At 37.3% G+C, this 27738-nt stretch overlaps 1 protein-coding gene across 8 annotated transcripts in view; it reads right to left on the bottom strand.

Annotated features, from left to right (window-relative positions):
* Positions 1-27738, bottom strand: part of TM2D1 (TM2 domain containing 1) — a 50811-nt gene that overhangs the window by 15861 nt on the left and 7212 nt on the right. For 5 of the 8 annotated variants that reach the window (XR_009735421.1, XR_009735422.1, XR_009735423.1 and 2 more), the window contains exons 3-5: positions 22033-22141; positions 9854-9945; positions 1616-1689 (exon numbers count right to left, since the gene is read on the bottom strand). Coding sequence is in view for 5 of the 8 variants with exons in the window: in XM_061411770.1 (XP_061267754.1) it covers positions 1616-1689; positions 9854-9945; positions 22033-22141 (275 nt within the window). In the remaining 3 variants the exon portion in view is untranslated. Of the gene's footprint in view, positions 1-842; positions 1025-1615; positions 1690-9853; positions 9946-22032; positions 22142-27738 lie in introns of all 8 variants that reach the window. The other 3 variants (XM_061411768.1, XM_061411772.1, XM_061411771.1) reach the window with 1 other exon arrangement.

Here is a 27738-nt window from a genome sequence, read left to right as displayed (position 1 = left end):
AAATTCAAACATTCTAAGTCTCCCTCAATAATTTGTCGATGTGATAGTCTCAATTCTAGATATTTAAGAAAAGAAGTATTAGTTCTGAAAAGTTCATGTATATGTGTACCAGAAAATAGTGGTTGAATCAACAAATAAGCTCTATAATTTGACATAAATAAAGCTACAAAGCACTGATATCACCAAAGAAAGAACCTAGTGTGAAATATTAACTAAATGGTTGGGTTTTAAAGACATTGAATTCTGTACACCTTAAAGAATCCCAATAGTACATTAAATTCCTTGGATCCTTATTTAAGTGAGAAACCCATTTCCAAGCATATGTGCAGAAGAACCTTAGCCTCTTCATGCCTGCTTGCCTGTCCCACAGTCAGAGAAGGCAGGATATTTGGTTAGGCATATGTTTATGAATAAAGACAGGAAAATTCCAACTTTAAAACCAAATATTTTCCTTGTTTAATTCTGGTATCTTATTGGTCCATATGTTGCCTCCTCCTCACAGTATGGTCCCCTCCTCACAGTATGTTACCAAAAGTCTCCTAGATTTTGACTTTCTTTTAGAGCATAAGGATAACATCAAGCAGACAGAATTAAGGAATGGAAATACTGTATGAAAAAGAAGAGCAAAACTGAAGATAATCTCAATACACACTGACACACTTGCTGGAGAATTAGGTGCTCCATAAATGCTTACTGAAAGGCTGTTTTGTGACATTTGTTGTGATAAATTCATCTCTTCTCTAATTTAAGAATCCCCCTGAGTTAACCACAACCAGTTCAGTATAATTTAATAGGAAATATCTGGTGGACTTTTGAATGCTTAAGGTTAGCATTCCACAAACCTCTGCAGCAGGAGAAAATGAGGCTAACACAGAGAAGCAGAGATGAAGAGGAGGGGAGTGGTGAGCACATTTGACTGTATGGATTTGGTCTTGTCCAATACCAGCCCCACTCCTGGATTTTCCAGAGTGCTCCCAGACATTCCTGTTTTCTTTTTAGGCTGCAGCTTGCTGGATTTCAGTTTCTACAATATGCAACCAAGAGAATACTAGTATAGAGAACCTGTCCAGTGCAAAAAAAAATTTGGTTTCTGCCTCTACATATTCATATGTAAATACAAGACTCCCACCAGTATCCTTTTACAGTGAGTGACAATGCAGCTGTAACAGGAAAAGAGACAATAAGTTGGAAATATTTATAACCTTAATCCCTCTTAGAGGTTCATAATACAAATCTTTAAGCTTCTGAGAAATTCTCCAGTAAAGAAATCTGTATCTCAGTTGCACTCACATTTACAAATCATACTTGAGCACAGATCCTTAACTAATACAATAAAGTTTAAAAATAAAATAAAATAAAATAAAAATAAAGAGAAATGAAACCTTTTCTCTATTTAAAAAAAAAAAAAAAAAAGAAGTTCTTATGTCTTTTAGAACTACTAATTGAGCACAGGTTGGAAAATGCTACTTGAAAACATGGCCAGGATCCTTTAGATCTAGCATCTGAAGAAAAATGAAAAAGCATTCCTACCTGCTTTCTAACATACTTAAAATGTACCTCAGAACTCAAATTTGAATGTAAAAGTAGTTCATCTTCTAGATTGAAACTAACTCACCTGCATTGAAATAAGAATGAAATCAATTAGGCTCCCAATTCCACAAAACCCCACAGTGCAAAACTTTAACAAACCTAGAAAAGAAGGTAAAGTCATTTACAACCTGGAAAACCTTATAAATATTAATAAACTTTTCCATTTCCCAATAAATCATTACATATACCACAAATGCTTTATATCAAGAGTATAAAATTAACACTTAAAAAAAAATCAAATCTTCACCTAAAAATATGAGAAAAGTTTAAAAGACCCTCTAAATAGAAAAACTACAAAAAATGATTCATTCACTTAAACAATACAATCTGAAGTAAAAACTCAATGTAATCTTACAAAATTTCTTAAAAGAAAAGGCCTAAGAAAATAAATCTTTAAATCTCAGCACACAGAGATACAGAACATCTTTTAGTCCTAAACCCTTATATATGTACACTTAATACACTGTAGATACAAATTTTAATATATATTTATAGTAGAAAGTTAAATACTGTCAAGGCATAACAAAGTAATCTGGAAAAAATACACCGATCTTTTAACTAAGTAGCAAAATGCTATTAGTAACCTAATTATCTTCAATTTATTCTATACATTTTTCCTAAGCATCTTATGTTTCTTATTAGCTCTATAGTCAAAATCACCAATTCTGTGTACATCTCTGTCCTTGGCTCCAACCTCAGAGCTACAGTACTAAACCAGATGATAACAGAGCATAGAATCTAGGACATATAATAATACAACATAAAAACATGATGATGAAATCAGAAGAGGCAGATTGAGGGTAGAGGGTGGGATGAGTAATCTCTCTCCTATATTTAAACCTGAGCTGCTCTCCAGACATCCCATTTGAGATATAAAGATGATATGAAGCAAGACTCTTCATGAAAGGGTAGTTCTAAGCATCAACTACAAACAGATGCCAGCTAAAATTGTAAGAATGGATGAGATCACCTCCTAGCACACATTTGGAAATATACAAGTAAGCCTGAAATATGTGGGTAAATTAGATGATTTCCCACCCCCCCATTAGTATTAGATATACAGTAGAACAATGTTCTAAGTACTGGGATAACACATGCTGGAAATAATTTCCAAAATATTAAAATATAGATACTACACAAAATAATGCTTTTGGTTCTCTTCAAAACACTTATCACCTACCTCATATTTTACATTTGTTTACCATCTGTCTCATGAAAGTCCCCTTAGAGAAGGGTCTTTTATCTGTCTTGTTTACTTCTGTGTCCTTAGTACCTACAACATTGCCTGGCACATGGGAGATGCTCAATATTTGTTGAAATGAATAAGTTCTCTCAACCTTTCTGTTTCCTTAAGATCCCGAACTTTTTATTCACCACCTTATACAACAATTCCTTTAATTATTTTTTCCATTAATTGCACTTTATTATAGCTGTCCAAGGAAATTCATTCATTCAGTATATGTATTATATCCATTCACTCATTTATTTCTGAATTGCATTCCTCTTCACAGAGTATTTTGGAAATATCACAGTTTCCCTTCCTTCAATTTGTTTATAAAAAGAACATTAAGAATGGATCATGGACTTCTCTGGTGGTCCAGTTCAATTTGGTCACTCAGTCGTGTCCAACTCTTTGTGACCTCATGGACTGCAGCATGCCAGGCTTCCCTGTCCATCACTAACTCCCAGAGCCTACTCAAACTCATGGCCATCGAGTCGGTGATGCCATCTAACCATCTCATCCTCGGTCGTCTTGTTCTGTTCCCACATTCAATCTTTCCCAGCATCAGGGTCTTTTCCAATAAGTCAGTTCTTCCCATCAGGTGGCCAAAGTATTGGAGTTTCAGCTTCAGCATCAGTCTTTCCAATGAATATTCAGGACTGATTTCCTTTAGGATTGACTGGTTGGATCTCCTTGCAGTTCAAGAGACTCTCAAGAGTCTTCTCCAACACCACAGTTCAAAAACATCAATTCTTTCGTGCTCAGCTTTCTTTATACTCCCACTATCACATTCACACATGACTACTGGAAAAACCATAGCTTTGACTAGACGGACCTTTGTTGGCAAAGTAATGTCTCTGCTTTTTAATATGCTATCTAGGTTGGTCATAGCTTTTCTTTCAAGGAGAAGTGCCTTTTAATTTCAATGGCTACAGTCACCATCTGCAGTGATTTTGGAGCCCAAGAAAATAAAGTCTCTCACTGTTTTCAGTGTTTCCCCATCTATTTGCCATGAAGTGATGGGACCAGATGCCATGATCATAGTTTTCTGAATGCTGAGTTTTAAGCCAACTTTTTCACTCTTCTCTTTCACTTTCATCGTAAGGTTCTTTAGTTCTTCTTTGCTTTTGGCCATAAGGATGGTGTCATCTGCATATCTGAGGTTTTTGCTACTTCTCCCAGGAATACTGATTCCAGCTTGTGCTTCATCCAGCCCAGCATTTCGCATGATGTACTCTGCATATAAGTTAAATAAGCAGGGTGACAACATACAGCCTTCACCTACTTCTTTCCCAATTTGGAACCAGTTTGTTGTTCCATGTCCAGTTCTAACTGTTGCTTCTTGACCTACATACAGATTTCTCAAGAGGCAGGTCAGGTGGTCTGGTATTCCCACCTCTTGAAGAATTTTTCAGTTTATTGTGATCCACACAGTCAAAGACTTTGGCATAGTCAATAAAGCAGAAGTAGATGTTTTTCTAGAACTCTCTTGCTTTTTCTGTGATCCAACGAATGTTGGCAATTTGATCTCTTGTTTCTCTACCTTTTCTAAATCCAGCTTGAACATCTGGAGGTTCATGGTTCATGTACTCTTGAAGCCTGGATTGGAGAATTTTGAGCATTACTTTGCTAGCATGTGAGATGAGTACAACTGTGCAGTAGTTTGAGCATTCTTTGGAATTGCCTTTCTTTGGGATTGGAATGAAAACTAACCTTTTCCAGTCCTGTGGCTTCTGCTTAGTTTTCTGAATTTGCTGGTAAATTGAGTGAAGCACTTTAACAGCATCATCTTTTAGGATTTGAAATAGCTCAGCTGGAATTCCATCATCTCCACTAGCTTTGTTCATAGTGATGCTTCCTAAGGCCCACTTGACTTTGCACTCTAGGATGTCTGGCTCTAGGTGAGTGATCACACCATCTTGGTTGTCTGGGTCATTAAGATCTTTTTTGTACAGTTCTTCTGTGTATTCTTGCCACATCTTCTTAATATCTTCTGCTTCTCTTAGGTCCATACCGTTTCTGTCCTTTATTGCGCCCATCTTTACATGAAATGTTCCCTTGGTGTCTATAATTTTCTTGACAAGATCTCTAGTCTTTCCCATTCTATTGTTTTTCTCTATTTCTTTGCATTGATCACTTAGGGAGACTTTCTTATCTCTCCTTGCTAATCTTTCGAACTCCGTATTTAGATGGATATATCTCTCCTTTTCTCCTTTGCCTTTTGCTCCTCTTCTTTTCACAGCTATTTGTAAGACCTCCTCAGACAACCATTTTGTTTCCTAAGGCCCACATGACTTCGCATTCTGGTGGTCCAGTGCTTAAGAATTTGCCTGCCAATGTAGGGGTCATGTGTTTGATCCCTGGTCCGGGAATATTCCACAGGCCACTGGGCAACTAAGCCCTTGCACTACAACTACTGAGCCTGCAAGCCACAACTAGAAAGCAGCCCCCACTCACCACAACCAGAAAAGCCCGCGTGCAACAACAAAGACCCAGCACAGCCAAAAAGAGATGGTTTGAAAAACGTTTGTCTTCAATGAACTGCTACTCTATGAAGAAAATGGAACGGTGCCAGCACCTTTGCCTTTATGATGCCCTCTTCCAACGGTGGTCTTCCTGCAGCTCTTCTCATCTCAGGGTACTTCTTCAGAGAATTCTTCGAGCATGCTGTTCCCTCCAACAGGCCCAGAACTCTATCACATGTCTCCTATTTATTTCCATCACAGTGTTGATCAGAAATTATTTCTTGGTTTGTTCATTAATTCTCTGTCTTCCTATGCCATGTAAACTCCTGAAGACAGGGTTCTCATCTGTCTCATTCAAGTCAATTCCTTGAACAGTATGGCAGAGTTTGAGGAATATTTGTTGTATGACTATCAAAAAACTAGAAACAATCTATGATCAACTTGAAAAACACAAAGTAGCATACACTTTAAACAGCATTTATTAAAACTGAAAATGACCAGGACCCTGTGGTGTTCCTGCCCTTTCTGTCCCTGTTTTCTTTTTTGAAGGGAAGAGAATCCAGCCTCCATGACCTTTCCTGAGTTCCAAATGGCAGATGTGAACAGTTGCTAATCAGGGGAGGAGCAGCCAACAAGCCAAAAGAGGCCAGGAATCAGAGAGGCTCATCAAGATTAGGGCTTCCCTGACAGTTCAGTTGAAAAAGAATTTGCCTGCAACGCAGGAGACCCCGGTTTGATTCCTAGGTTGGGAAGATCCCCTGGAAAGAAGATAGGCTACCCACTCCAGTATTCTTGGGCTTCCCTTGTGGCTCAGCTGGTGTAAAGAATCTGCCCGTAATCAGGAGACCTGGGTTGGGAAGATCAACTGGAGAAGGCAAAGAGTACCCACTCCAGTATTCTGGCCAGAATTCCATGGACTATATAGTCCATGGGGTCACAAAGAGTCTACATGACTGAGTGACTTTCACTTTTTTCACTTTTCTTCAAGATTAACTGAGACCAGATTAGCGGAGTGCAGGCCCTGCACACATGCTCACTTGTCAGCAATTCTACCCTTGAAACTAGTGCTATAAAACTCCTCATCAAATCCTCCTGGGTTGGGACACACAGTTCTTGAGGGCAGAAGTCTGTCGTGTCCCTCCTTGTCTGGCAAAGCAATAAAGCTATTCTTTTCTACTTCATCCAAAACTCTGTCTGCAAGATTCGATTTGGCACCGGTATACAGAGGACAATCTTTTTGATATAAAAACCAATGCAAACCATTACTTGTATGTTTTTCATTATTTGGTGCACCAAAACTAATTTTTTAAAAGATGGAGGGAGGGATTTGTGAACAACCAAAAGTAGATTGATTTTTTTATCCAAGTAAAAAAGTTGTTAGGTCTCTTTGTACAGATCCTATTTACTTATCTTATCAAGGAAAGAAATGATGTATTTAGATTTTAAAGTTTTGGAATTCCAAATAAAAATGTTTCTAATCAAGAAGGATCCATTTTTATCCCAAGTCATTACTGTCGTAGATATATTCTTCCAAAAAGATTTTGCTGCCAGATGATATTCAAAAAGCTCATGTTTTCAGTGTACTTTATTTATAGTTTAGTGACTTAAATTTTACATTTAAAGTATACAAATTCAATAAAAGGATTTATTTGGGTATAAAATAAAAAGTACACAGATTAATTTTTGGTGTTTAAAAAAACGGGGTATTTTTTGCTTTATTACAGGTTGAGTCTTGCAAATACTCTTCTGTGTAACCATTTTAGAGAATGTAGATTATTTCATACTGAAGCTGCTGTTTGCCAAAGCCCAAGCGTGCTGTAATGATTTGGTAACTGGGTAGTTCTATTCTTTTTGTGCCTATACCAATAAAGGAGAGCTTTCAAATCTTAGAAGAGTTTAACCTACAAATCCCTGTACCTTTATTTGTCCCATGATCTGTGGATATAATATGCCAGTCCAAACTGGTAACTCCAAACTTGAAAAAAGGAATACAATAACCAAAGACTTTGAAATTTGGGGCTTAAAAACACACAACACTTTGTTATTCTCATAAGAAAATATTTACACTTTAAAGTAATATCACCATGAAAGGAGTATCTCTCCCCCCATTAACTGCTCCAAAAGAGCTATTATTTTTGAGAATCCATAATCTTTAAATGCTACAGATGGCCAAAACAAAATATACCAATTATTGCCATGTAAAGAGAAATCACAGATGTTAACACAGTTAAAAACACAAAGATAGAATATTAGAAAAATAAGGCTTCATGGTGAAAAAAGGATTCAGCTAAAGCAGTACAAGTATGAGAATAAATCAATTAGAGGAAATAATGCTATATACATAAAGTATCTATAAAGAAAATTTTTCTTAAAGGAATGTTTGGATCTTATTAAATTTAATTTAATCTCACCCTCAACACATTTCCCTTATTTAATCCTGACATAAAATTTATATAAGGAAGAAAAGAGAGAGAAGCAGAAAACATCTGCTTCATTGACTATGCCAAAGCCTTTGACTGTGTGGATCACAACAAACTCTGGAAAATTCTTCAAGAGATGGGAATACCAGACCACCTGACGTGCCTCTTGAGAAACCTGTATGCAGGTCAGGAAGCAACAGTTAGAACCGGACATGGAACAACAGACTGGTTCCAAATCAGGAAAGGAGTACGTCAAGGCTGTATATTGTGACCCTGCTTATTTAACTTATATGCAGAGTACATCATGAGAAATGCCTGGCTGGATGAAGCACAAGCTGGAATCAAAATTATAGGGGGAAATATCAATAACCTCAGATATGCAGATGACAACACCTTTATGACAGAAAGCAAAGAAGAACTAAAGAGCCTCCTGATGAAAGTGAAAGAGGAAGTGAAAAAGTTGGCTTAAAACTCAACATTCAAAAAACTAAGATCATGGCATCTGGTCCCAGCACTTCATGGCAAATAGATGGGGAAACAGTGGAAACAGTGAGAGACTTTATTTTCTTGGGCTCCAAAATCACTGCAGATGGTGACTGCAGCCATGAAATTAAAAGACACTTGCTCTTTGGAAGAAAAGCTATGACCAAACTAGACAGCATATTAAAAAGCAGAGACATTACTTTACCGACAAAGGTCCATCTAGTCAAGCTATGGTTTTTCCAGTAGTCCTGTACAGATGTGAGAGTTGGACCTAAAGAAAGCTGAGCATGAAAGAATTGATGTTTTTGAACTGTGGTATTGGATAAGACTCTTGAAAGTACTTTAGGCTGTAAGGAGATCAAACCAGTCAAACCTAAAGGAAATCAGTCCTAAATATTCATTGGAAGGACTGATGTTGAAGCTGAAGCTCTAATAGTTTGACCACCTGATGCGAAGAACTGACTAGATAAGACCCTGATGCTGGGAAAGATTGACGACAGGAGGAGAAGGGGACAATAGAGGATGAAATGGTTGGATGGCGTCACTGACTCAATGGACATGAGTTTGAGCCAGCTCTGGGAGTTGGTGATGGACAGGGAAGTCTGGTGTGCTTCAGTCCATGGAGTGGCAAAGTGTCGAACACGACTGAGAGAATGAACTGAACTGAACCTCACAGTGAAGATTCCTCTTTGATCTCTGGTGGGTAGCAAGATGGAAAGAATAAGATTAGCTTTGGTAGCTAGAAAGCAGAGCACTCAGAAACTTTAAAACTCCTCACTGAAGGGCTAATATAGAAGCAAAGTACTACAGTAAATAAAGCATGATCTCTTGAGCCAGAGTATTTGGGTTCAAATTCAGGTCACTAGCTGAGTGTCCTTGGGTAAATCTCTTAATCTCATGACAAGTTCCCTATCCATAAAACAATGATGATAACAAATATATCAGAGTATAAAGCAAGGCCTCCAGAGGTAGCAAATCCTTTAACCTCTCTGGTGACAATTTCCCTACCTGTTAAAGCAGATTTAAACAGGATGATAAACTCAGAGAGTTTTAAGACTCAAATAAGGGGAGACACGTGAAAGTATTATTTAAACAAAAGCTATCATCAAATGTAACTAGCTTTCAGAAGCATTAGTAACTATGGTAAATGTAAAGATTATAACCAGGAGGAAGGTGTGGGGAGGGATGCTAGGGGTAATAATCAGGCTCCACACCAGCTTATACTGGTTGCTGCAGTTACAACCCCAACTTCTCCTGAAAGAAGTAGTTTCTATTCCCAAAGTAACACTGATAGAGATCCAGGTAGAAGGCAAATATTTTTGGAGGGATAGGAAAAGATATGCATTTATTCCTAAAACATTTATTGAATACCCAATGTGTACATAGCACTAGCAATGACAACCCCAGTCTACTATCTTAATGACTACACTGTCTTGAGTGTGTGTTTTCATAACGATGTAAAAAAAAAAAACCAAGTAAAGTCAGTATCTTTTACCCAAGTTCACTACAGAGCTAACTGCTAGCTCTGTAATCAGAGAAAAACATTGACTATTCAACTCCAGCTAAATGGAACCTTAACTATTAATAGTATGCAGAGATTTAATCTTTAAGAACAGGTACATTTACCTACAAGTTTCACATGAATTTTTTTTTTTTTAATAAAATACACTCACCCAAGGCAGGGTATCCAAGGTAAAATCGATCTGCTCCCAACCATCCAAGGAAAAGAGACAGTGCAACCGCCACCTTGTATGAATAGCCATTCCTGCACAGAATCAGAACCTGAATGTCACATTCATATATTTCCAACATGTAAACATTTTAGAAAATAATGTTAATTATTACTGTTAATCAGTTCATTCATCCATTCAATTAATGCTTTTTGGGTGGCTACTAAGTGCCAGGGACTATTTCAGGCTACTGGGAAATATTAATGCACAGAAGAGATAAAAATTCCTGCCTTTAAAGAGCTTACAATCTAGTGGCAGCAAGTAATAAACCTAAGTGAAAGTCGCTCAGTTGTGTCCAACTCTTTGCGACCCCATGGACTATACAGTCCATGGAATTCTCCACACCAGAAAGAATACTGGAGTAATCAGCCTTTCCCTTCTCCAGGGAATCTTCCCAACCCAGGGAATGAACTCAGGTCTCCCATATTGCAGGCAGATTCTTAACCAGCTGAGCCACAAGGGAAGCCCAAGACTACTGGAGTGGGCAGCCTATCCTTTCTCCAGGGGGTCTTCCCGACCCAGGCATCAAACCAGGGTCTCCTGCATTGCAGGCAGATTCTTTACCAACTAAGCTATGAGGGAAGCCCATAAACCTAAACATATTTTAAAAAGAAACTGTGTTAGAAAGTCATAAAGAAGGACTTCCCTGGTGGTCCAGTGGCTAAGACTGTGCTCATAATGCAGGGGGCCCAGGTTCAAGCCCTGATCAGGGAACTAGATCCCATATGCTGCAACTAAAATATCCCATATGCAGACATGAAGTTTGAAGACCCCACCCCACATGTGCAACTAAGACTTGGTATGGCTAAATAAATAAACATTTAAAAAAAAAACAGTCATAAATGCTATGAAAAAAGAAGTGGATTAGGGTATATAGGGAATTCAGAATGCCAGGGATACAGATAAGAGCCATTTAAGTGGAGTGACAAGAGTAAGCTTCATTGAGAAGGTGGTATTTCAGCAAAGACCTAAGGGAGGTAAGAGATTTAGCCATGCCATGCCTCTGATGAAAGACTGTGCCAGACAAAAGAAACTGCTGTTGCAAAGGCAGCCTACCTGACATGTTCAAGGTCTATTAATGAAGCAAGTATAAGAGGAATGGAGTAGGAGACGGGAAGAACAGAAGGAGACAAGGTCAGAGAGAGAACAGGGCAAAGAGGGCAGATCATGCAGGGCCTTGACTACCATTGTTAAGTGCTATAAAACCACCATCTTTTACTCTGAGTGATATGTGAAGCTACTGCAGAGGTAAGCAGAGGCATGGTGTAAAAACAGTCACTCTAGTTGCTATGCTGAAGACAGACTGCTGGGGAGGATTTGGGAGCTATTGTCACAATAATGTACAACAGATCTTCCCAGATCAAGAGACGAAACCAGAAAGGAGTAACAGTGAGGAAAAGAGTGTGGTGTCAACATGGATCTACTGTATTACACAGGGAACTCTTCTCAATGTTATGAACCAGCCTGGATGGGAGGGGAGTTTTAGGAGAGAACGAATACATGTATACGTATGGCTTAATCCCTTTGCTGTCCACCTGAAATTATCACATTGTTCATCGGCTTTACTCCAATACAAAATAAAAAAAAAAAAAAAAAAAAAGTGTGTGGTATCTTGGAAGTCAAGTGAAGTCAGTGTATTAAGAAGAACAGAGTGATCAATTGTGCCAAATGTGACTGATGGATGATATAAGAATGCCTGAGAATTTACCACTAAATTTAACCAAGAGGAGAGCATCAGTGACCTCACTAAGAGCAATTCTGGCAACAATGAGGGCAAAATATAGAACAGAGTAGGCTTAAGGAAGACTGGAAGGGCCACAGCAGTGCCCATGAGTCCGTTCCATCCTACAGCACCCACAAACCTGGCTCTCCCCTGCCCTCACCGCTGCAGCAGAGTCCACAGCACAGGCAACCCCACTTGTGGCAGGAGAGACCTGCCATCCTGGTGTCCCTGGTGGTGATGCCAGCAACGACAGCAACTCTCGCAGCATCAAGGCACCAGTAACCCCACAGGAAAGAAGCAGAGATGATGAGGGCACTGGTGACACCTCTGGCAGAGGTGATAGAGGGCAGAAAGTGCCAATTAAATATAGCCAGAGGCAGCTCAGGTCAGCGGAACCAAGCTACAAATTGTGCTGCAGTGCCATCTACTGAAAAACAAAAGAAAGAACTCTAATTACCAACCTGTTGAACTGTGAGAATCAAAGAAAATAAAGTTTTACCTAAATGAGAAAGGTATTCACTACCTCAAGCATGCCAGCAAAGGAACAACTAACTCATCAAGCACCATGGAAAGCCACAGTAACACAGCATCAGAAAAAGAAAATGACAATTCTCCAGAAACCAAACTTAAAATCACTTAAAATCTCTACGTGGTCTCACAGAGAATTCAAAATAGCTATCAGGAAGAAACTCAACATGCTACAAGAAAACAGAAAAACAGTTCAATGAACTAAGGAAAAAATTAATGAAAAGAAGGAATATTTTATCCAAGAGACTGAAACTCTGAACCAAATAAGTTATGAAGCTGAAGAACTCAATAAATGATATGAAGAATGGCATTAAAAAACAATAGAAATAGAGTAGACCATATGGAAGAGAGAATTAGTGAGCTTAAAGACAGAAACTGAGAAATGATTCAGGTGAAAGAGGAGCAAGAACTAAGTTTTTTTTTTAATGAAGAAACTACAAGAACTATCCAACTCCATTAGAAAGGCAACATAAGGACAATGGGTGTACCAGAAAGAAAAGAGAAGAAGAAGGAAACAGCTTATTTAAGGAAGTAATAGCTGTTCAGTTCAGTCACTCAGTCATGTCTGACTCTGTGACCCCATGGACTGCAGCACGCCAGGCTTCCCTATCCATCACCAACTCCCAGAGCTTGCTCAGACTCATGTCCATTGAGTTGGTGATGTCATCCAACCATCTCATCTTCTGTTGCCCACTTCTAAGTAATAGCTGCTGCTGCTGCTGCTGCTGCTAAGTCACTTCAGTTGTGTCCGACTCTGTGTGACCCCATAGACGGCAGCCTACCAGGCTCCTCCATCCCTGGGATTCTCCAGGCAAGAACACTGGAATGGGCTGCCATTTCCTTCTCCAATGCATGAAAGTGAAAAGTGAAAGGGAAGTCGCTCAGTCGTGTCCGACTCTTAGCGACCCCATGGACTGCAGCCGACCAGGCACCTCTGTCCGTGGGATTCTCCAGGCAAAAGTACTGGAGTGGCTGAGAATGTCTCAAATCTGGGAAAGGAGTTAGATATACAAGCCCACATAGCAAATAGAACACCTAAAAAGACCTTCCCCAAGACACATTAAAACTGTCAAAAGTCAGTGACAAAGAAACAACTTTAAAGGCAGCCAGGGGGGAAAAAGACAGCAACCTACTAAGGTACCCCCCTAGGTGATCAGCAGATTTCTCAGCAGAAACTCTATTGGCCAGGAGAGAGTAAAATGACAAACTCAAAATATTGAAAGACAAAAACTATCAGCCAAGAATACTCTATATAGCATAAGTTTCATTCAGATACATGGAGAAATAAAGGCATTCCCAGACAAACAGAAGTTGAGGGAATTTATCATCTCTAGACTTTCTTTACAAGAAATGCTTAAAAACATTCTTCTACTTGAAATGAAAAAGCAAAAGTCCAAAAAATTTTAAGCTAATAAGCAGAATCAGAAAACAGTAACTATATATCAGAATAGGTTGCTGGGAATTTATTGGTGGTCCAGTGGTTAAGACTCTGCACTCTGAATGCAGGGGGCCCCAGTTCAATCCCTGGTCAGGAAACTAGACCCCACATGCCACAGCTAAATATCCAGTATGTGGCAACAAAGATCCCGCATGCTGAAATGAAGACTCGGCACAGCCAAATTAAAACAAAACACAAATCATTAAAAACAGGTTGTTAAACACTTAGTTACAGCAAAGATTAAAGGGTGAAAAAAAGTAACTATAGCTACATCAATTTGTTAATGAATTCACAGTATTCTACACTGAGACATATTTGTGACAACAAAAATATAAAAGGGAAAAAGGAAAAAAGATGCAACCTCTCTAGGAATAGGAGGATAGGATACTACCAACAGGACTTCCCTGGTGGCTCAGTGGTAAAGAATCTGCCTGCCTAGGCAGGAGACACGGGTTCGATCCCTGGGCTGGGAAGATCCCACATGCTGAGAAGCAACTAAGCCCATGTGCCACAACTACTGAGACTGTGCTCTAGAGTCCAGAAGCTACATACGAGCTCATGTGCTGCAACTACCAAAGCCCGTGCAGCCCTAGAGCCTGTGCTCCATAACAAGAGAAGCCATCGCAATGAGAAGCCCGTACACCACAGCTAGAGAGTAGCCCCCACCCACCACAAGTAGAGAAAAGCCTGTGCAGTAACGAAGATCCAGTACAGCCAAAAATAAATAGATAAAAATTTTTAAAAAGATACTACCAACAGAAAAAGGACTATCTTTGAGATGTTTATACAAACCTCATTGACAACCACAAAACAAAAATCTAGAGCAGAGACCCAAAACATAAAAAAAAGAGAGAAAACTGAGAAAAACATCATAGAAGACTACCATTCCCTTGCACTGGAATGCAAAGAAAAAGAAACAATGGAACTACAGAACAACCAGAAAACAAAAGATAAATGGCAATACCAAGTCCTCATACTCAATAATCACACTAAATGGGAACTTCCCTGGTGGTCCAGTGGTTAAGACTATTCTTCCATTGCAGGGGGCATGGGTTCGATCCTGGGTTGGGAAACTAAGATCCTGCATGCCACACAGCATGGTAAACACACACACACACACACACACACATTCTCTGAATGTAAATAGATTGAATTCACCAGGCAGAAGACAGAGAATGCCTGGATGGATTAAAACATAAGACCCAACTATATGCTGATTCTAGGAGACTCATCTCAGTTCTAAGTAAAGGATTGCAAAATGATACTCTAAGCAAATGGCAGCCAAAAGAAAGCAGGCATAACCATACTCATATCAGACAAAACAGACTTCAGACCAAAAAAGTTAACAAGAGACAAAGATGGGCATTATATACTAACGATAAAGGGTATAATTTATTTAGAAAACATATTCATTAATATATATGCACCTAACAACAGAGCACAAAATATATAAAGCATATAACTGACTTAAAGGGAGAAACTGACAGCATCACAGTGAGAGGAGATGTTAACAACCCACAATAAATGGATAGATCACACAGACAGAAAGAGAACAAGGAAAACTCAACCTTAAATGAAACACTAGACCAAAGAGACTTAATAATAGATGTATACAGAACATTCTATCCAAAATCTGCAGAATAAACATATTTCTTAAGGGCACACAGAATGTTCTCAAGGATAAACCATCTGCTGGGGCACAGAACAAGCTTTAATAAATTTAAGAAGACTGAAATTATATCAAGTATCTTTTCTGACCACAGTGGTATGAAACTAAAAATCAATTTTAAGAAAGCTGAAAAAATCATAAATATGTGGAGATTAAACAAACTATTGAACAACTATTGCATCAGTGAAAAAATTAAAGGGGAAATTTTAAAAATATCTGAAGAGAAATGAAAATACAACATACCAAAATCTCTGACACACATGTAATATCAGTACTAAGAGAATGGTTTATAGAAATACAGGTCTACTTTAAGAAACAAGAAAAATCACAAATAATCTAACCATACATTTAAAGAAACTAGAAAAAAGAAGGGAAAAAAAAATGAAGCCCAAAATCAGTAGAAGGAAGGAAATAATAAAAATGAAATTGGAAATAAATGAAACAGAGACCAAAAAGAAAATAGAAAAGATTAATGAAACTAAGAGCTGGTTCTTTGAAAAGATAAAGTTGACAAACCTTCAACCTGACTCACTTAAAAAAAGAGAGAACTCAGATAAGTAAAATCAGAAATAAAAGAGGAGAAGTTACAATGGATATCAAAGAAATACTGGGTTGGCCAAAAAGATCATTCAGGTTTTTTTCATGTCATCTTATCCAGAAAGAACTTTTTGGTCAACCCAATATAAAGGCTTATAAGTGACTACTATGAATAACTGTATGCCAATAAATTGGACAACTTAGATAAATTTTAGAATCATACAGCTTTCCAAGACTGAATCCATAAGAAATAGAAAATTTGAATAGCTCAATTACCAACTAAGAGATTAAAATGATAGTAAACCCCCCCCCCCCCCGCCAAAAAAAAACAAAAGTCCAGGAGCAGATGGTTTCCCTGGTGAACTCTACCAAACATTCAAAGATTTAATACCTATCTTTCTCAACCTCTTCCAAAAAACTGAAGAGGAGCAGACACTTCTTAACTCATTTTAGAAAACCACCATTACTATGATACCAAAATAAGATAAGGACATCAAAAGAGAAGAAAATTACAAAACAATATCTCTGATGAACACAGATGCAAACATCCTCAACAAAATATTAGTAAACCAAATACAACAATACTTTACAAGGATTACATACCATGATCAAATGGGATTATTACAGGAAAGCAAGGATGGTTCATTTGCAAATCAATGTGATACACCATATTAACAAAATGAATAAAAATCATATGATCATCTCAATTTATGCAGAAAAAGCATCTGACAAGATTCAACATTCATTTATGATAAAAAAAAAACTTTCAATAAAATGAATATAGAAGGAATGTACTTCTACATAGTAAAGGCCGTATATAACAAACCCATAGCTATTATATTCAGCAGTGACAAATTGAAAGCTTTCCCCTCTAAGATCAGGAACAAAATAAGGATACCCACTCTTATCACTCTTATTCAAAGTAATACTGGAATTCATAGCCAGAGCAATTAGGCAAGAAAAAAAAATAAAAGACAATCATATTGGCAAGGAAGAAGTAAAAGCGTCACTGTTTGTGGATGACACAATTTTATATACAGAAAACCCTAAACATTCTACCAAAAAAAATTATTAGAAATAATAAATACAGTAAAACAGCAAGGTAGAAAATCAATATACAAAAATCTGCTCTCTTAATATATCTTAATATATAAGTTGTTAATATATATTAACAACTAGAAGGAAAAGAAGTTTAAAAAATCCTATTTACAATTGCAACAAAAAGAATGGAATACCTAGGAATAAATTTAACCAAGGAAATGAAAGACCTGTACACTGAAAACTATAGGACATTATTGAAATTAATTGAAGAAAACACAAAGAAATGTAAAAATATCCCATGCTCATGAAATGGAAGAATTAACATTGCTAAAATACAAATTACCTAATAGAATCTACAGATTCAGTGCAATTCTTATCATACAACTCAATTACAACAAAACAACCTAACTTAAAAATGGGCATGGGATCTGAACAATTTTCCATTTAAGATATGGCTAATAGGCACTTGAAAAGAAGATGTTCAATATCACAAATCATCAGAGAGATGCAAATTAAAACCACAATGAGGTATCATCTCACACATTAAAATGGCTATTATCATAAAAACAAGAAAAAACGAGATGTTGGAAAGGATGTGGAGAAAAAGGGAACGCTCATGATTTGCTGGTAAATGTAATTTGGAGCAGCCACTATGAAAAACAGTATGGAGATTCCTCAAAAAATTAAGAATAAAATTACCATATGATCTAGCTATTCCACGTCTGGGTATTTATCCAAAGAATAAGGAAATACTAATTCAAAAATATATAAGCATTCCAATGTTCACTGCAGCATTATTAACAATAGCCAAGATGTGGAAACAACCTAAGGCCCACTGGTGAGTGAACAGATAAAAAAGATATATACACGTATCTAAACATACAAGTAGAATTCAAAGAGTTTTATTTCTATCTCTATATGCTGCTGCTGCTGCTGCTAAGTCATTTCAGTCGTGTCCGACTCTGTGCGACCCCATAGACGACAGCCCACTAGGGTCCCCTGTCCCTGGGATTCTCTAGGCAAGAACACTGGAGTGGGTTGCCATTTCCTTCTCCAGTGCATGAAAGTGAAGTCGCTCAGTTATGTCCAGTCCTAGTGAGCCCATGGACTGCAGCCTACCAGGCTCCTCCGTCCATGGGATTCTCCATGGACGGAGATTCTCCATGGACTCTCTTGCGAGTACTGGAGTGGGTTGCCATTGCCTTCTCTGAAACATACAAGACTACTACTCATTCACTAAAAAAAAAAAAACAAAAAACTTGCCATTTGTGACAACATGGACAGATCTTGAGGACATTGTGTTGAGTGAAAGAAGTGAGATAGAAAAAGACAAATATATGATTTCGCTCATGGCTGGGCCTGAGCCTTGCAGAGACAATGGGACATAGTCCATGCTCATGCTCAGTTATGTCCGACTCTTTGTGACCCCATGGACTGTAGCCCATCAGACTCCTCTGGCCATGGGATTTTCCAGGCAAGAATATTGGAGTGGGGTGCCATTTCCTCCTTCAGGGCATCTTCCTGACTCAGGGATTGAACCTGTTGTCTTCTGTGTCTCCTGCACTGCAGGGGGATTCTTTACCCACTGAGCCATCAGGGAAGCCCATTTTGCTCATATGTGGCACATATGAAAAATAAGTAAATGAACAACAAAAAAATAACATGAAAAAAACCACACTGAAACAGAAGATACTGGTAGTCCCCAGAGGTGAAGGTAGGTGGGAGGTGGATGAAACGGGTAAAGGTGATCAACTGCACAATGATGGATGGGAACTAGACTTGGTGGCAAACAGCCTGCAGTATATATAGAAGTTGAATTATAATGTATACATGAAACATGTTACAAACCAATGTTAATTCAATTTTAAAAAGTTGGAAAAAAACCTAAAGAAAAGCATAGATAATCTTTTCAAGGAGTTGCTACAAATAAGAGTAAAGAAATAAAGAGGTAGCTGGAATCATCATTTTAAAGTCAAATCTGATCATGTCTCCTGCTTATAATCCTATTTTTTGCATTGCACTCAAAATTAAGACATTTTCAGGGAGTTGGGGGAGATAGTAAACAGCCCAGAGATCCTGTCTATGCAGCCAATATTACAAGGATGTCAGATTTTGCCCTGAGGCAAAATACCTACCAGAATAGCGGTAGAGAAATAAACTGGGAGACTTGGTAGAAACTCAAGTGATAATCTACTGGCTACTAGCAGTGGAAGAGAAAAGGAAACAAAACTGGAAAATATTAAAGGCAGAAGCAGCCAGACTAAATGTGGGGAATGAGTCATTCTTTGGAGAATGACTCCAAAGTTTCTGCTTAAGGAACTGGATAGAACAGCTGCATTCACTAATACAAAGGAGGAAATGATTGAAGGAAGAGACAATAGATTCAGTTTGGGATCTTTATATAAAGATGGTATGAGAAACCAAAGGGGTGGATGAATGAAGAAGAGAAGAGGACCAAGGACATAATCTTGTGAATATCAAGATATAAGAAAGAAGGAAAATAATAGGAATCAAAGGAAATTGAAGTGTGTTTTATACTGTAAGCCAAGGAAAGAAAGTATTTTAAGAAAAAGGAATACCAAATGCTGTAGAAGGATTGTAGACTATAAATATCCATTTGATATAGCAACAAAGATCACTGGCAAATTTTAGTATGGCCAAAAGCTATACTGCATTAGACTAAAAGTTCATACAGAAACAAGCCTCTCAAAAAGCTTGGCTAGTAAGGGGAATGAAATTAGAAAAGCAGTGATCTATATAAATAAATCACCCTAAAGAATACTCTAAAAACTGGTGGTGCAGCAAAGATTTATCTAACTGTTCATCAAATCAGGTTCCTTTTTCTCACAGGCATACGGCTAAACTATACACATACCTTGTTTTGATGTGCTTTGTGTTATTGCGCTCTACAGAGAAACTGAGGTTTTTTACAAATTGAAGGTCTGTATCAACCCTTCACCAGGCAAGTCTGTCAGTGCCATTTTTCCAACAGCATTATTTTTAAATTAAGGTACGGTTTTTTGGACACAATGTTATTGCACACAATAGACTACACGTAGTATAAACATAACTTTTATATACACAGGGAAACCAGAAGATTCGTGTAACTTGCTTTATTGCATTGATCTGCAACCAAACTCATGATATCTCTGAGGTATGCCTGTGTATTAATATATTCTAGCTCACTTTGCAGTTAAATGCAGCCATCACTTAGTTCTGGCCAATAGAATGAGGACAGCAGTGATGTAAGCCATCATGTATGCCATGTCTGGTCCATGAAACATGTCTATAGGTGTTCCATCTCCTCTTTCCATCTGTTGGCTAAATGGAAAAGACTCCAAGGACTAGAGGAAGTAAAGTCACAAGATGAAAGGTACAAGACCCCTGCATGTATGCATGGAGCAACTATCACTTCCTTCACCCCATGCAGACCTCCAAATCAAAACAAATTGGATTATGATATGAGTGAGAAATAAAATTTACCGGGTTAAGCCACTAAAATTCTTAAGGCATCTATTACAACAGGTAGGTTGCTCCAACTAGCGTAGATGGGCAGGATAAACAGGTGTGCTTGGTAACTTGATTAGACATAGTTAATAGACTTCAGTTGCTAAAGAATACATTACAGAATGGCCACATCTGTGATAGTAAGATGGAGTTTTAATCAAGTATCAATATTATGAAAGGATATGCCAACAGGAGAAGGAAACTACGTAAACTGGAAAAGGGAGCACTCAATGAATTAACAACTTGTCAGTGAGTCTTATTCAGTAGCTGACCAGCAGGTGGTTGTTTGAAAGGCACATACTGAATATTCTGATAGAGGAAAGTAATGCACTAGGTTATCTTACTTTTGTGATTTATCATTAAAATTATCCATCAACCTAACTCCTTTTGTTCTGATTCAATGCTCATCAAGCAAATCCTATTTTGGAATTTTGGACTTTACTATAGGAGAGAAATAAGTTGGCCAGTAGGCTTGGAGTATCTAGTTTCCTTGATAATTATATTTCTTATCACAATTGACATGAATGTCTTGTGAGCATGATTAGTATAGCTCAGTTGTATTTCAGTCTAATCTACTAAGAGACATTAAAAGAAAAATTAGAATTAACTTGGAAATTAAGTGGCAGATCATTGTGATGTGAACATTACAGGTAAAATGAATCTGCAGTGTCCAACTTGAGTGGTTCTCAACAAATGTTTTCTTGGACCACCAACACTTAACAAAGTATTTGTCATTTGGAAATATCAATCTATAAATTTAAAAACTGACTAAACCATATCTAAGTACTTTGAAAATAATTCCTCTTAACAATTATTATTTTACTAATGAGAAATCTTAGAACCCAAGAAGCTTAAGTGATTGGATTACACAGCAAGATAGAATCTAAAGCTCCTCATTAACTTTGTAAAGTAGGGTCAAAAGAAGAGAAAAAAAGACTCTAGTAGTAATTTCTAAGAATTCTAATGGAACTTGCAGAAATGAATAGTGGCCTTTCTTTATACAACTGCAAAATAGGTACCATTATATAAAATGTAACAACATACAGTAAAAGGTAAAAATACAATGCCAGGAATTAATAAAAATGGGTAAAACTAAATCATACTTTCAGTACAAAGTAGCAATATAAGAATAAACTGTCAGTTTTACTGCAGCAAAAATAAACAGCCAACTTAAAAGTTCTTTAAGAATATTCCCAACAAAATAAAGTCATTTGTCTTAATATAAAAAAACTAACTTCTGAATTGTTTAACATTATCACTCATCATCCAAACCAATTACAAAGAATGAAACCAAGTTTCAAAATGCAAATGATTACTAATTAGCATTCTTTTAATAATGTAGGTATGTAGTCCCTTATTTGCACTCCAGAAAGTCCCCAAATTTTTGAAACAGAATTTTTTCATAACCCATTTTGTAGCATAAACTGACTGAATGACATGACCTGAAGCCACTCAGTCTATTTATCCCATACAGTGAACTACTAAACTTTACTTGGTAAACTTCATTTTCAAAACAATACACACACTTAAAATAGAGGTCTTCTGACAAAAGCAAAAAGATAATAGTTATATTAGTCCAGGATTCTCCTTATAAATTAACTCTTTACTCTTCATTCCACCCAGCTGAGATTTAACTCAGGCAAGTAGATCTGAAAATTTAGCTTCAGTAATATACTTACACATTTCGGCAAGATATAGGCTTGAGAAAACCAACTTCGTTTCCAGTAAAATGTGTTTCGTTGCCACCAAAATCCTTACAAGTTATGTTAGGTGCTGGAAAACACTGAACTAAAGGCAGAAAAAAGCAAGAATCCATTATTTCTTTTTCCTGTGGAAAATTATGTAATTATGCTTTTTTCCTAAGGCTAGCAATGCACACAAGAAAATCTAATGTTCAAACCAACTACCTCCCCATGCTGCTGCTGCTTCCCCATATGAGATTTTAATTTAGATAGGAAAAGCTATATTATATATATTCATGTACAAGATAAGATAAAGATAATGTTCAATCTCCTGCCCCTGACAAAGATGACCAAGGAAGAACTGCATAGTATTACTGTTCTTTACTTCATCTCTACGGTGCAGAATACTTCTTGAATTTTTTGTTGGTAACCAATCAGGCAATTCATTACATAAAACATAATCTAATTTTGTATTTTCAGTTTATAAAATTCTTATAGATGATACCTACAATAAACTAAGATTCTTCTTTATTCTAAATAACTTTTTATTTATTCTAAATGGGTTTGCTTCTCCATTCCCTCTAGGATTTGATGTATATGTTATCTCAGCATTTAGTAATTTGATCTTTATTCATAACCCAGATGACTTAATAAGAGGAAGTAACACTTATAGAGCTTACTATGTGCTAAGCAAGTACTGTCCTGAAGCTTTTATGGCCTCATCATATAAAGTAAGAACTTTGGAATGAGAATCACCTATCTATACATTGCCTCTTTCAGAAACTTGGATTCCATGTAGATAAAAGTAGCACTAAGATCATAAGAAGATTATTGTGGGGATAAAATGTGATATAAATTATCTAGCATAAAGCAGAGCACTTAGTAGGCAATCAATAAATGTTAGTACTTTTTACTCCTTCACCATTTCTGACTAAAAGGTACTAATTCCTTTAGGCTAGTTTCAGGAAATGCTTATCTCTATGCTTAACATCAATGATTACAATTTTTTGAGAAAATGAAAATAGAACTTGGTATAATAGACTTAAAAAAAAAACCCACAGTGTTTTATTATGAAAGAGAAATAAATGGCATTTATTTTACATCTACTTTATAATTACCTTAAGATTTCCAACAAATCACTGTCCTGTTTTAGGCCAGAGTAGTACACTGAGAGAATGATGCTAGGAAAAATATCCTGTAATGACTTTGCACTCTTTGGTTGTGTTACTGATAGTTCAAACTATACCATCCCATAAACTTTACTTATCTTTTTAATGTACTTACATTTCCAACACAAGAAGATGCTCATGCTAAAGAGCACAGATTCAGTAAAACTGACCATTTAGACAAGAAAGAAGGTAATAAAATAAAAGGAAGAGAGAGAGTGAAGAAATAATTATCCTAGGAAACAACTAAGGGAAGACAGTGTAACTGACCACGAATTTAGCTTAGAGGCTCCTGGTAGTAAGGCAAAAAGAGCCACAGAGCTACTGTGATGTAACTGAAAGCATACCAATTCACCTCTAAACCACTGTGGGAACTTGGTTTGGTACATGACACAAGAGTAAAGGAATGTAATAGAGAAGGTCCTTAATAATAAGAACCTTTACAAAACAATAAACGTTTTCCACATAGCCTTTTCTCACACTGACTCCAGACATAAGCAAGGGCTTATAATGTTAGGATCGACAGAGATGGGGCAACAAAAGTCAACAGATGATTTATATGTAGCTGTTCGGCCACCTGCCTTGATACAGGGACAAAGCTTACTTGAGTTTTGTGAATCAACTATTATCATGCCCCTTAAGGTGTATCTCTTGGTCTGCCATCTTAGGTCATGCTTTTGACTGGAGCTATATGGCAGACAGCTTCCCAGGTGACACAGTGGTAAAGAATCCACCTGCCAATGCAGGAGACATGAGAGACGTCAGTTCGATCCTTGGGTTGGGAAGATCCGCTGGAGGAGGGCATGGCAACCCACTCCAGTATTCTTGCCTGGGAAATTCCATGGACAGAGAAGCCTGACAGGCCCCAGTCCATGAGGTCACAAAGAGTCGGACACAAGTGAGCAACTGAGCACAAGCATGTGCATATAGCAGACAACTCAAAACTGAGGTCAACAAACATCTTAAATGCTAATACATTTTCTATGTTACCAACTGAAAGATGAGTATGCTCTATTTAAATGATGGAGGAATGACAGAAAGTAATTTTGCTTTCCAGGGGATATTTGGCAATGTCTGGAAACATTTTTGGTTGTCACTACTGGGAAAATGCTACTGGCATCTAGTGGATGGAGGCCAGGATGCTTCTAAATCTTCTACAATGCACAAGATAGCCTCCTCACAATAATTATCTAGCCCCAAACATTACTAAGGGTGAAAAACAATGCTCTAGATCAGCTGTGTTCAAAAAATTTTGCTCACATACTCCCTAAAATTTTTTAAAACTATATATTCCCTCACACATTTTTAAGTTGACATCTAAAATTTTTCACCATGGATTTAAATGGCTGGGAAAAAATTTATTTCCAGCATACTGTAAATACTGCCCTTAATATTGAAATATTATAGCATTCTTTACAGTGGAATCTAAACACAGCAATTTCATATCATGATCCAACCAAGAATATGAAAGGGCTCTTCTTTTAAATGCAGAAAACTTTACATTAATTGTAGGAAAAAATACACATATAATAAAAACTGATTCTCGCTGATGTATGACAGAAAACCACAAAATTCTGTAAAGCAATTATCCTTCAACTCAAAAATTAAAAAAAAAAAAAAATGAGGATCTGGAAATTGATTATTTTAAAGACATACTGTGGGCTGAATTGCACTCTCCCAAAAAGATATATTGAGGTCCTAACCCTCAGCACTTCACAATGTGACCTTAATTGGCAATAGCATCTTTGCAAATTTAAGTTTGCAATCCAACTTTGCATCCAAGTTAAGATGAGGTCATTAGGGTGGTGGGCCCTAATGCAGTAAGATGGGTATCCTTCAAAAATGGGAAAATGAACATACACAGGGAGAAGACGATGTGAAGACATGCAGGCAGGATGCAGTGTGAACACAGAAGCAGAGATCAGACGATGTGGGGCTTTCCCTGCTGGTCCAGTGATTAGGCCTTGGGACTTTCACTGCCAAGGACCTGGGATGATTCCCATAGAGGCTTTGTCCAATATACTTTGCTTTAGAGAAATGCACTGTTTTTTGAGATTACAGCTTCCTTTACAAAATTTTGAAGGATTAAACATTTATGGAGGTGGGCATGCGTGCTTGTCAGTCATGTCTGATTCTTTGTAACTTAATGAGCTGTAGACCAACAGGTTGCTCTGTCCATGGGATTTCCCAGGCAAGAATACTGGAGTGGGTTGCCATTTCCTCCTCTAGGGAATCTTCTCAATTCAGGGATCAAACTCAAGAATCTCCTGCGTCTCCTGCATTGCAGGCGGATTCTTTACCACTGAGCCACCTGGGAAGCTCTCAAACATTTATAGGTGAGTTGTAAAAATGCTTTATAAAAATATGAAAAACAAATAAATCGTAATTTTTTCAGTTACATTCTATTAATTGTTCAAACTCCCAAATTTTGACAACTTTAGTTTTCAATGTGTTTTATCATTTCTAATATAAGAAATGATCTGTATTCAATATGAGCTACTTCGTAGTCAATGAGACAGATAAGGAGAGAAAAATGCCCAACATTTCAGGCTTAGAAGCTCAGGAAAGATACAATTAGTAGAAGTACCAGAGTGAAGGGGAAACCATATTGCTACAATATTTCTAGAGAAGTCTGACAGAAGTATGAGCTAATTATTTCAAGGGACAAAAACTACATACTTTAGTGAGGATAGATGAGGGGCTGCTCTCATTATAAAGTGAGATGACATGAGAAAATGATGAGAAACATTGAGATGGATCAGATTTGTTTGAACTGACAGAAAATGCCAAAATGCAGTACTTCAGAATGGGGCAAATTTAGGTTTAAGTCAGAACTCTGTCACCTAACTAGTATGTTCTTCTGGTCAAGTTATGAAATCTCACTGAACCTTGTTTTGTAATCTGTGAAACAAAAATAAGACCCTTGTACTACTACTAGCCAAGTAGTAAAGGCATTTGGCATGTAAAGCATGGTGCCTGGCTAGAGAAAATGTTCAACTTAAACTCTAAAAACGTAGAGAACTTCAACACTGAGAAGACTAAGAGACTGAACCTGACAGGAATAAATTTAACATGTGCATGATCTGTAAAAGTAATAAAAGACTGTGAAATGAAATCAATTCAATGGATGCCTATAGCCCTAGAACTTATTCATTTTTACATATTTTATAGTGACTTCATTTGGTCCTTATTTAAAAAAAAACCTGTTATGTAGACAGAACTAGTAATATGCTCCTTTTTATTTTTTTTCCTGTACAAACAGAAAAACTGACGTTCCAAGAAATTAAACAAGCTGACCAAAGTCTCACACTAGGTAATATTCTTTAAGTCCTAGACCAACATTCATCACTTTTAATCAACACCCTTTTCATTACACCACAATAATGCCATGCTTACACTGATTTCAGAAACAAGTAAAAATGAGTCTGTATGATGATTTAGGAAGATTTAGGAAGCCAGTTACCCCTAAATGTTAACTAATGGACAAAATTAAGCAACATGCTACAATCCTGAAAATTATTCCATTTGCAGTTTTCCTGCAAAATGTTTGTCTCTGGTCAATGACTGGGATTTAAATGGCATCAACTTAAGTCATCAATGATGCAATGGACATGAACTTGGGCAAACTTCGGGAGATGGTGAGGGACAGGGAGGTCTGACGTGCTGCAGATCATGGGGTCGCAAAGAGTCAGACAAGCCTGAGTGAGTGAACAACAACTTAGCATTGATAGACAGTATTTCTTGATTATATAAAGCAGAACTATTTTTTTAAGCACAAAAAAGCTAAACTCAAAATAAAGTAACCAATGAAGTTTCATAACAGTAAAAAGGAGTGACCTAGACAGGAAATGGTATGGGATTCTACTCTAGTCATAAAATTAAAAGACATTTGTTACTTGGAAGAAAAGCTATGACAAACCTAAACAGTGTATTAAAAAGCAGAGACATCACTTTGCCTACAAAGGTCCATATAGTCAAAGCTAGGGTTTTTCCAGTAGTCATATATGGATGTGAGAGTCGGACCATGAAGGAAGCTGAATGTCAAAGAACTGATTTTTTTGAAATGTGCTGGAGAAGACTCTTGAGAGTCCCCAGGACTGCAAGGAAGTCAATCCAAAGGAAATCAATCCTGAATATTCATTGGAAGGACTGATGGTGAAGCTGAAACTCCAATACTTTGGCCACTTGATGAGAAGAACTGACTCTTTGGAACCTGATGCTGGGAAGGATGCAACACAAGAGAAAGGGATGACAGAGGACACGAGATGGTTGGGTGGCATCACTGACTCAATGGACAGGAGTTTGAGCATGCTCCAGGAGATGGTAAGGATAGGGAGACTTGGCATGCTGCAGTCCATGGGGTCACAAAGAGTCAGATACGACTGAGCAACTGGAAAACAACAACAACAACATTTAAGTGTATGTTTCCATAAATATATTTCAATAAAACCTTAATAAAACAGACCTGTGTCAAAGGACCAGAGCAAAATTTCTGGAAATGGTTTTTTAATACCTTTGTATTTTACTGATTGGAAAA

This window comes from Bos javanicus, chromosome 3, assembly GCF_032452875.1.
Source record: "Bos javanicus breed banteng chromosome 3, ARS-OSU_banteng_1.0, whole genome shotgun sequence".
NCBI classification, from domain to species: domain Eukaryota; kingdom Metazoa; phylum Chordata; class Mammalia; order Artiodactyla; family Bovidae; genus Bos; species Bos javanicus.
Note: the sequence above shows the minus strand (reverse complement) of the source record. Positions and strands in the feature narration are given on the sequence as shown.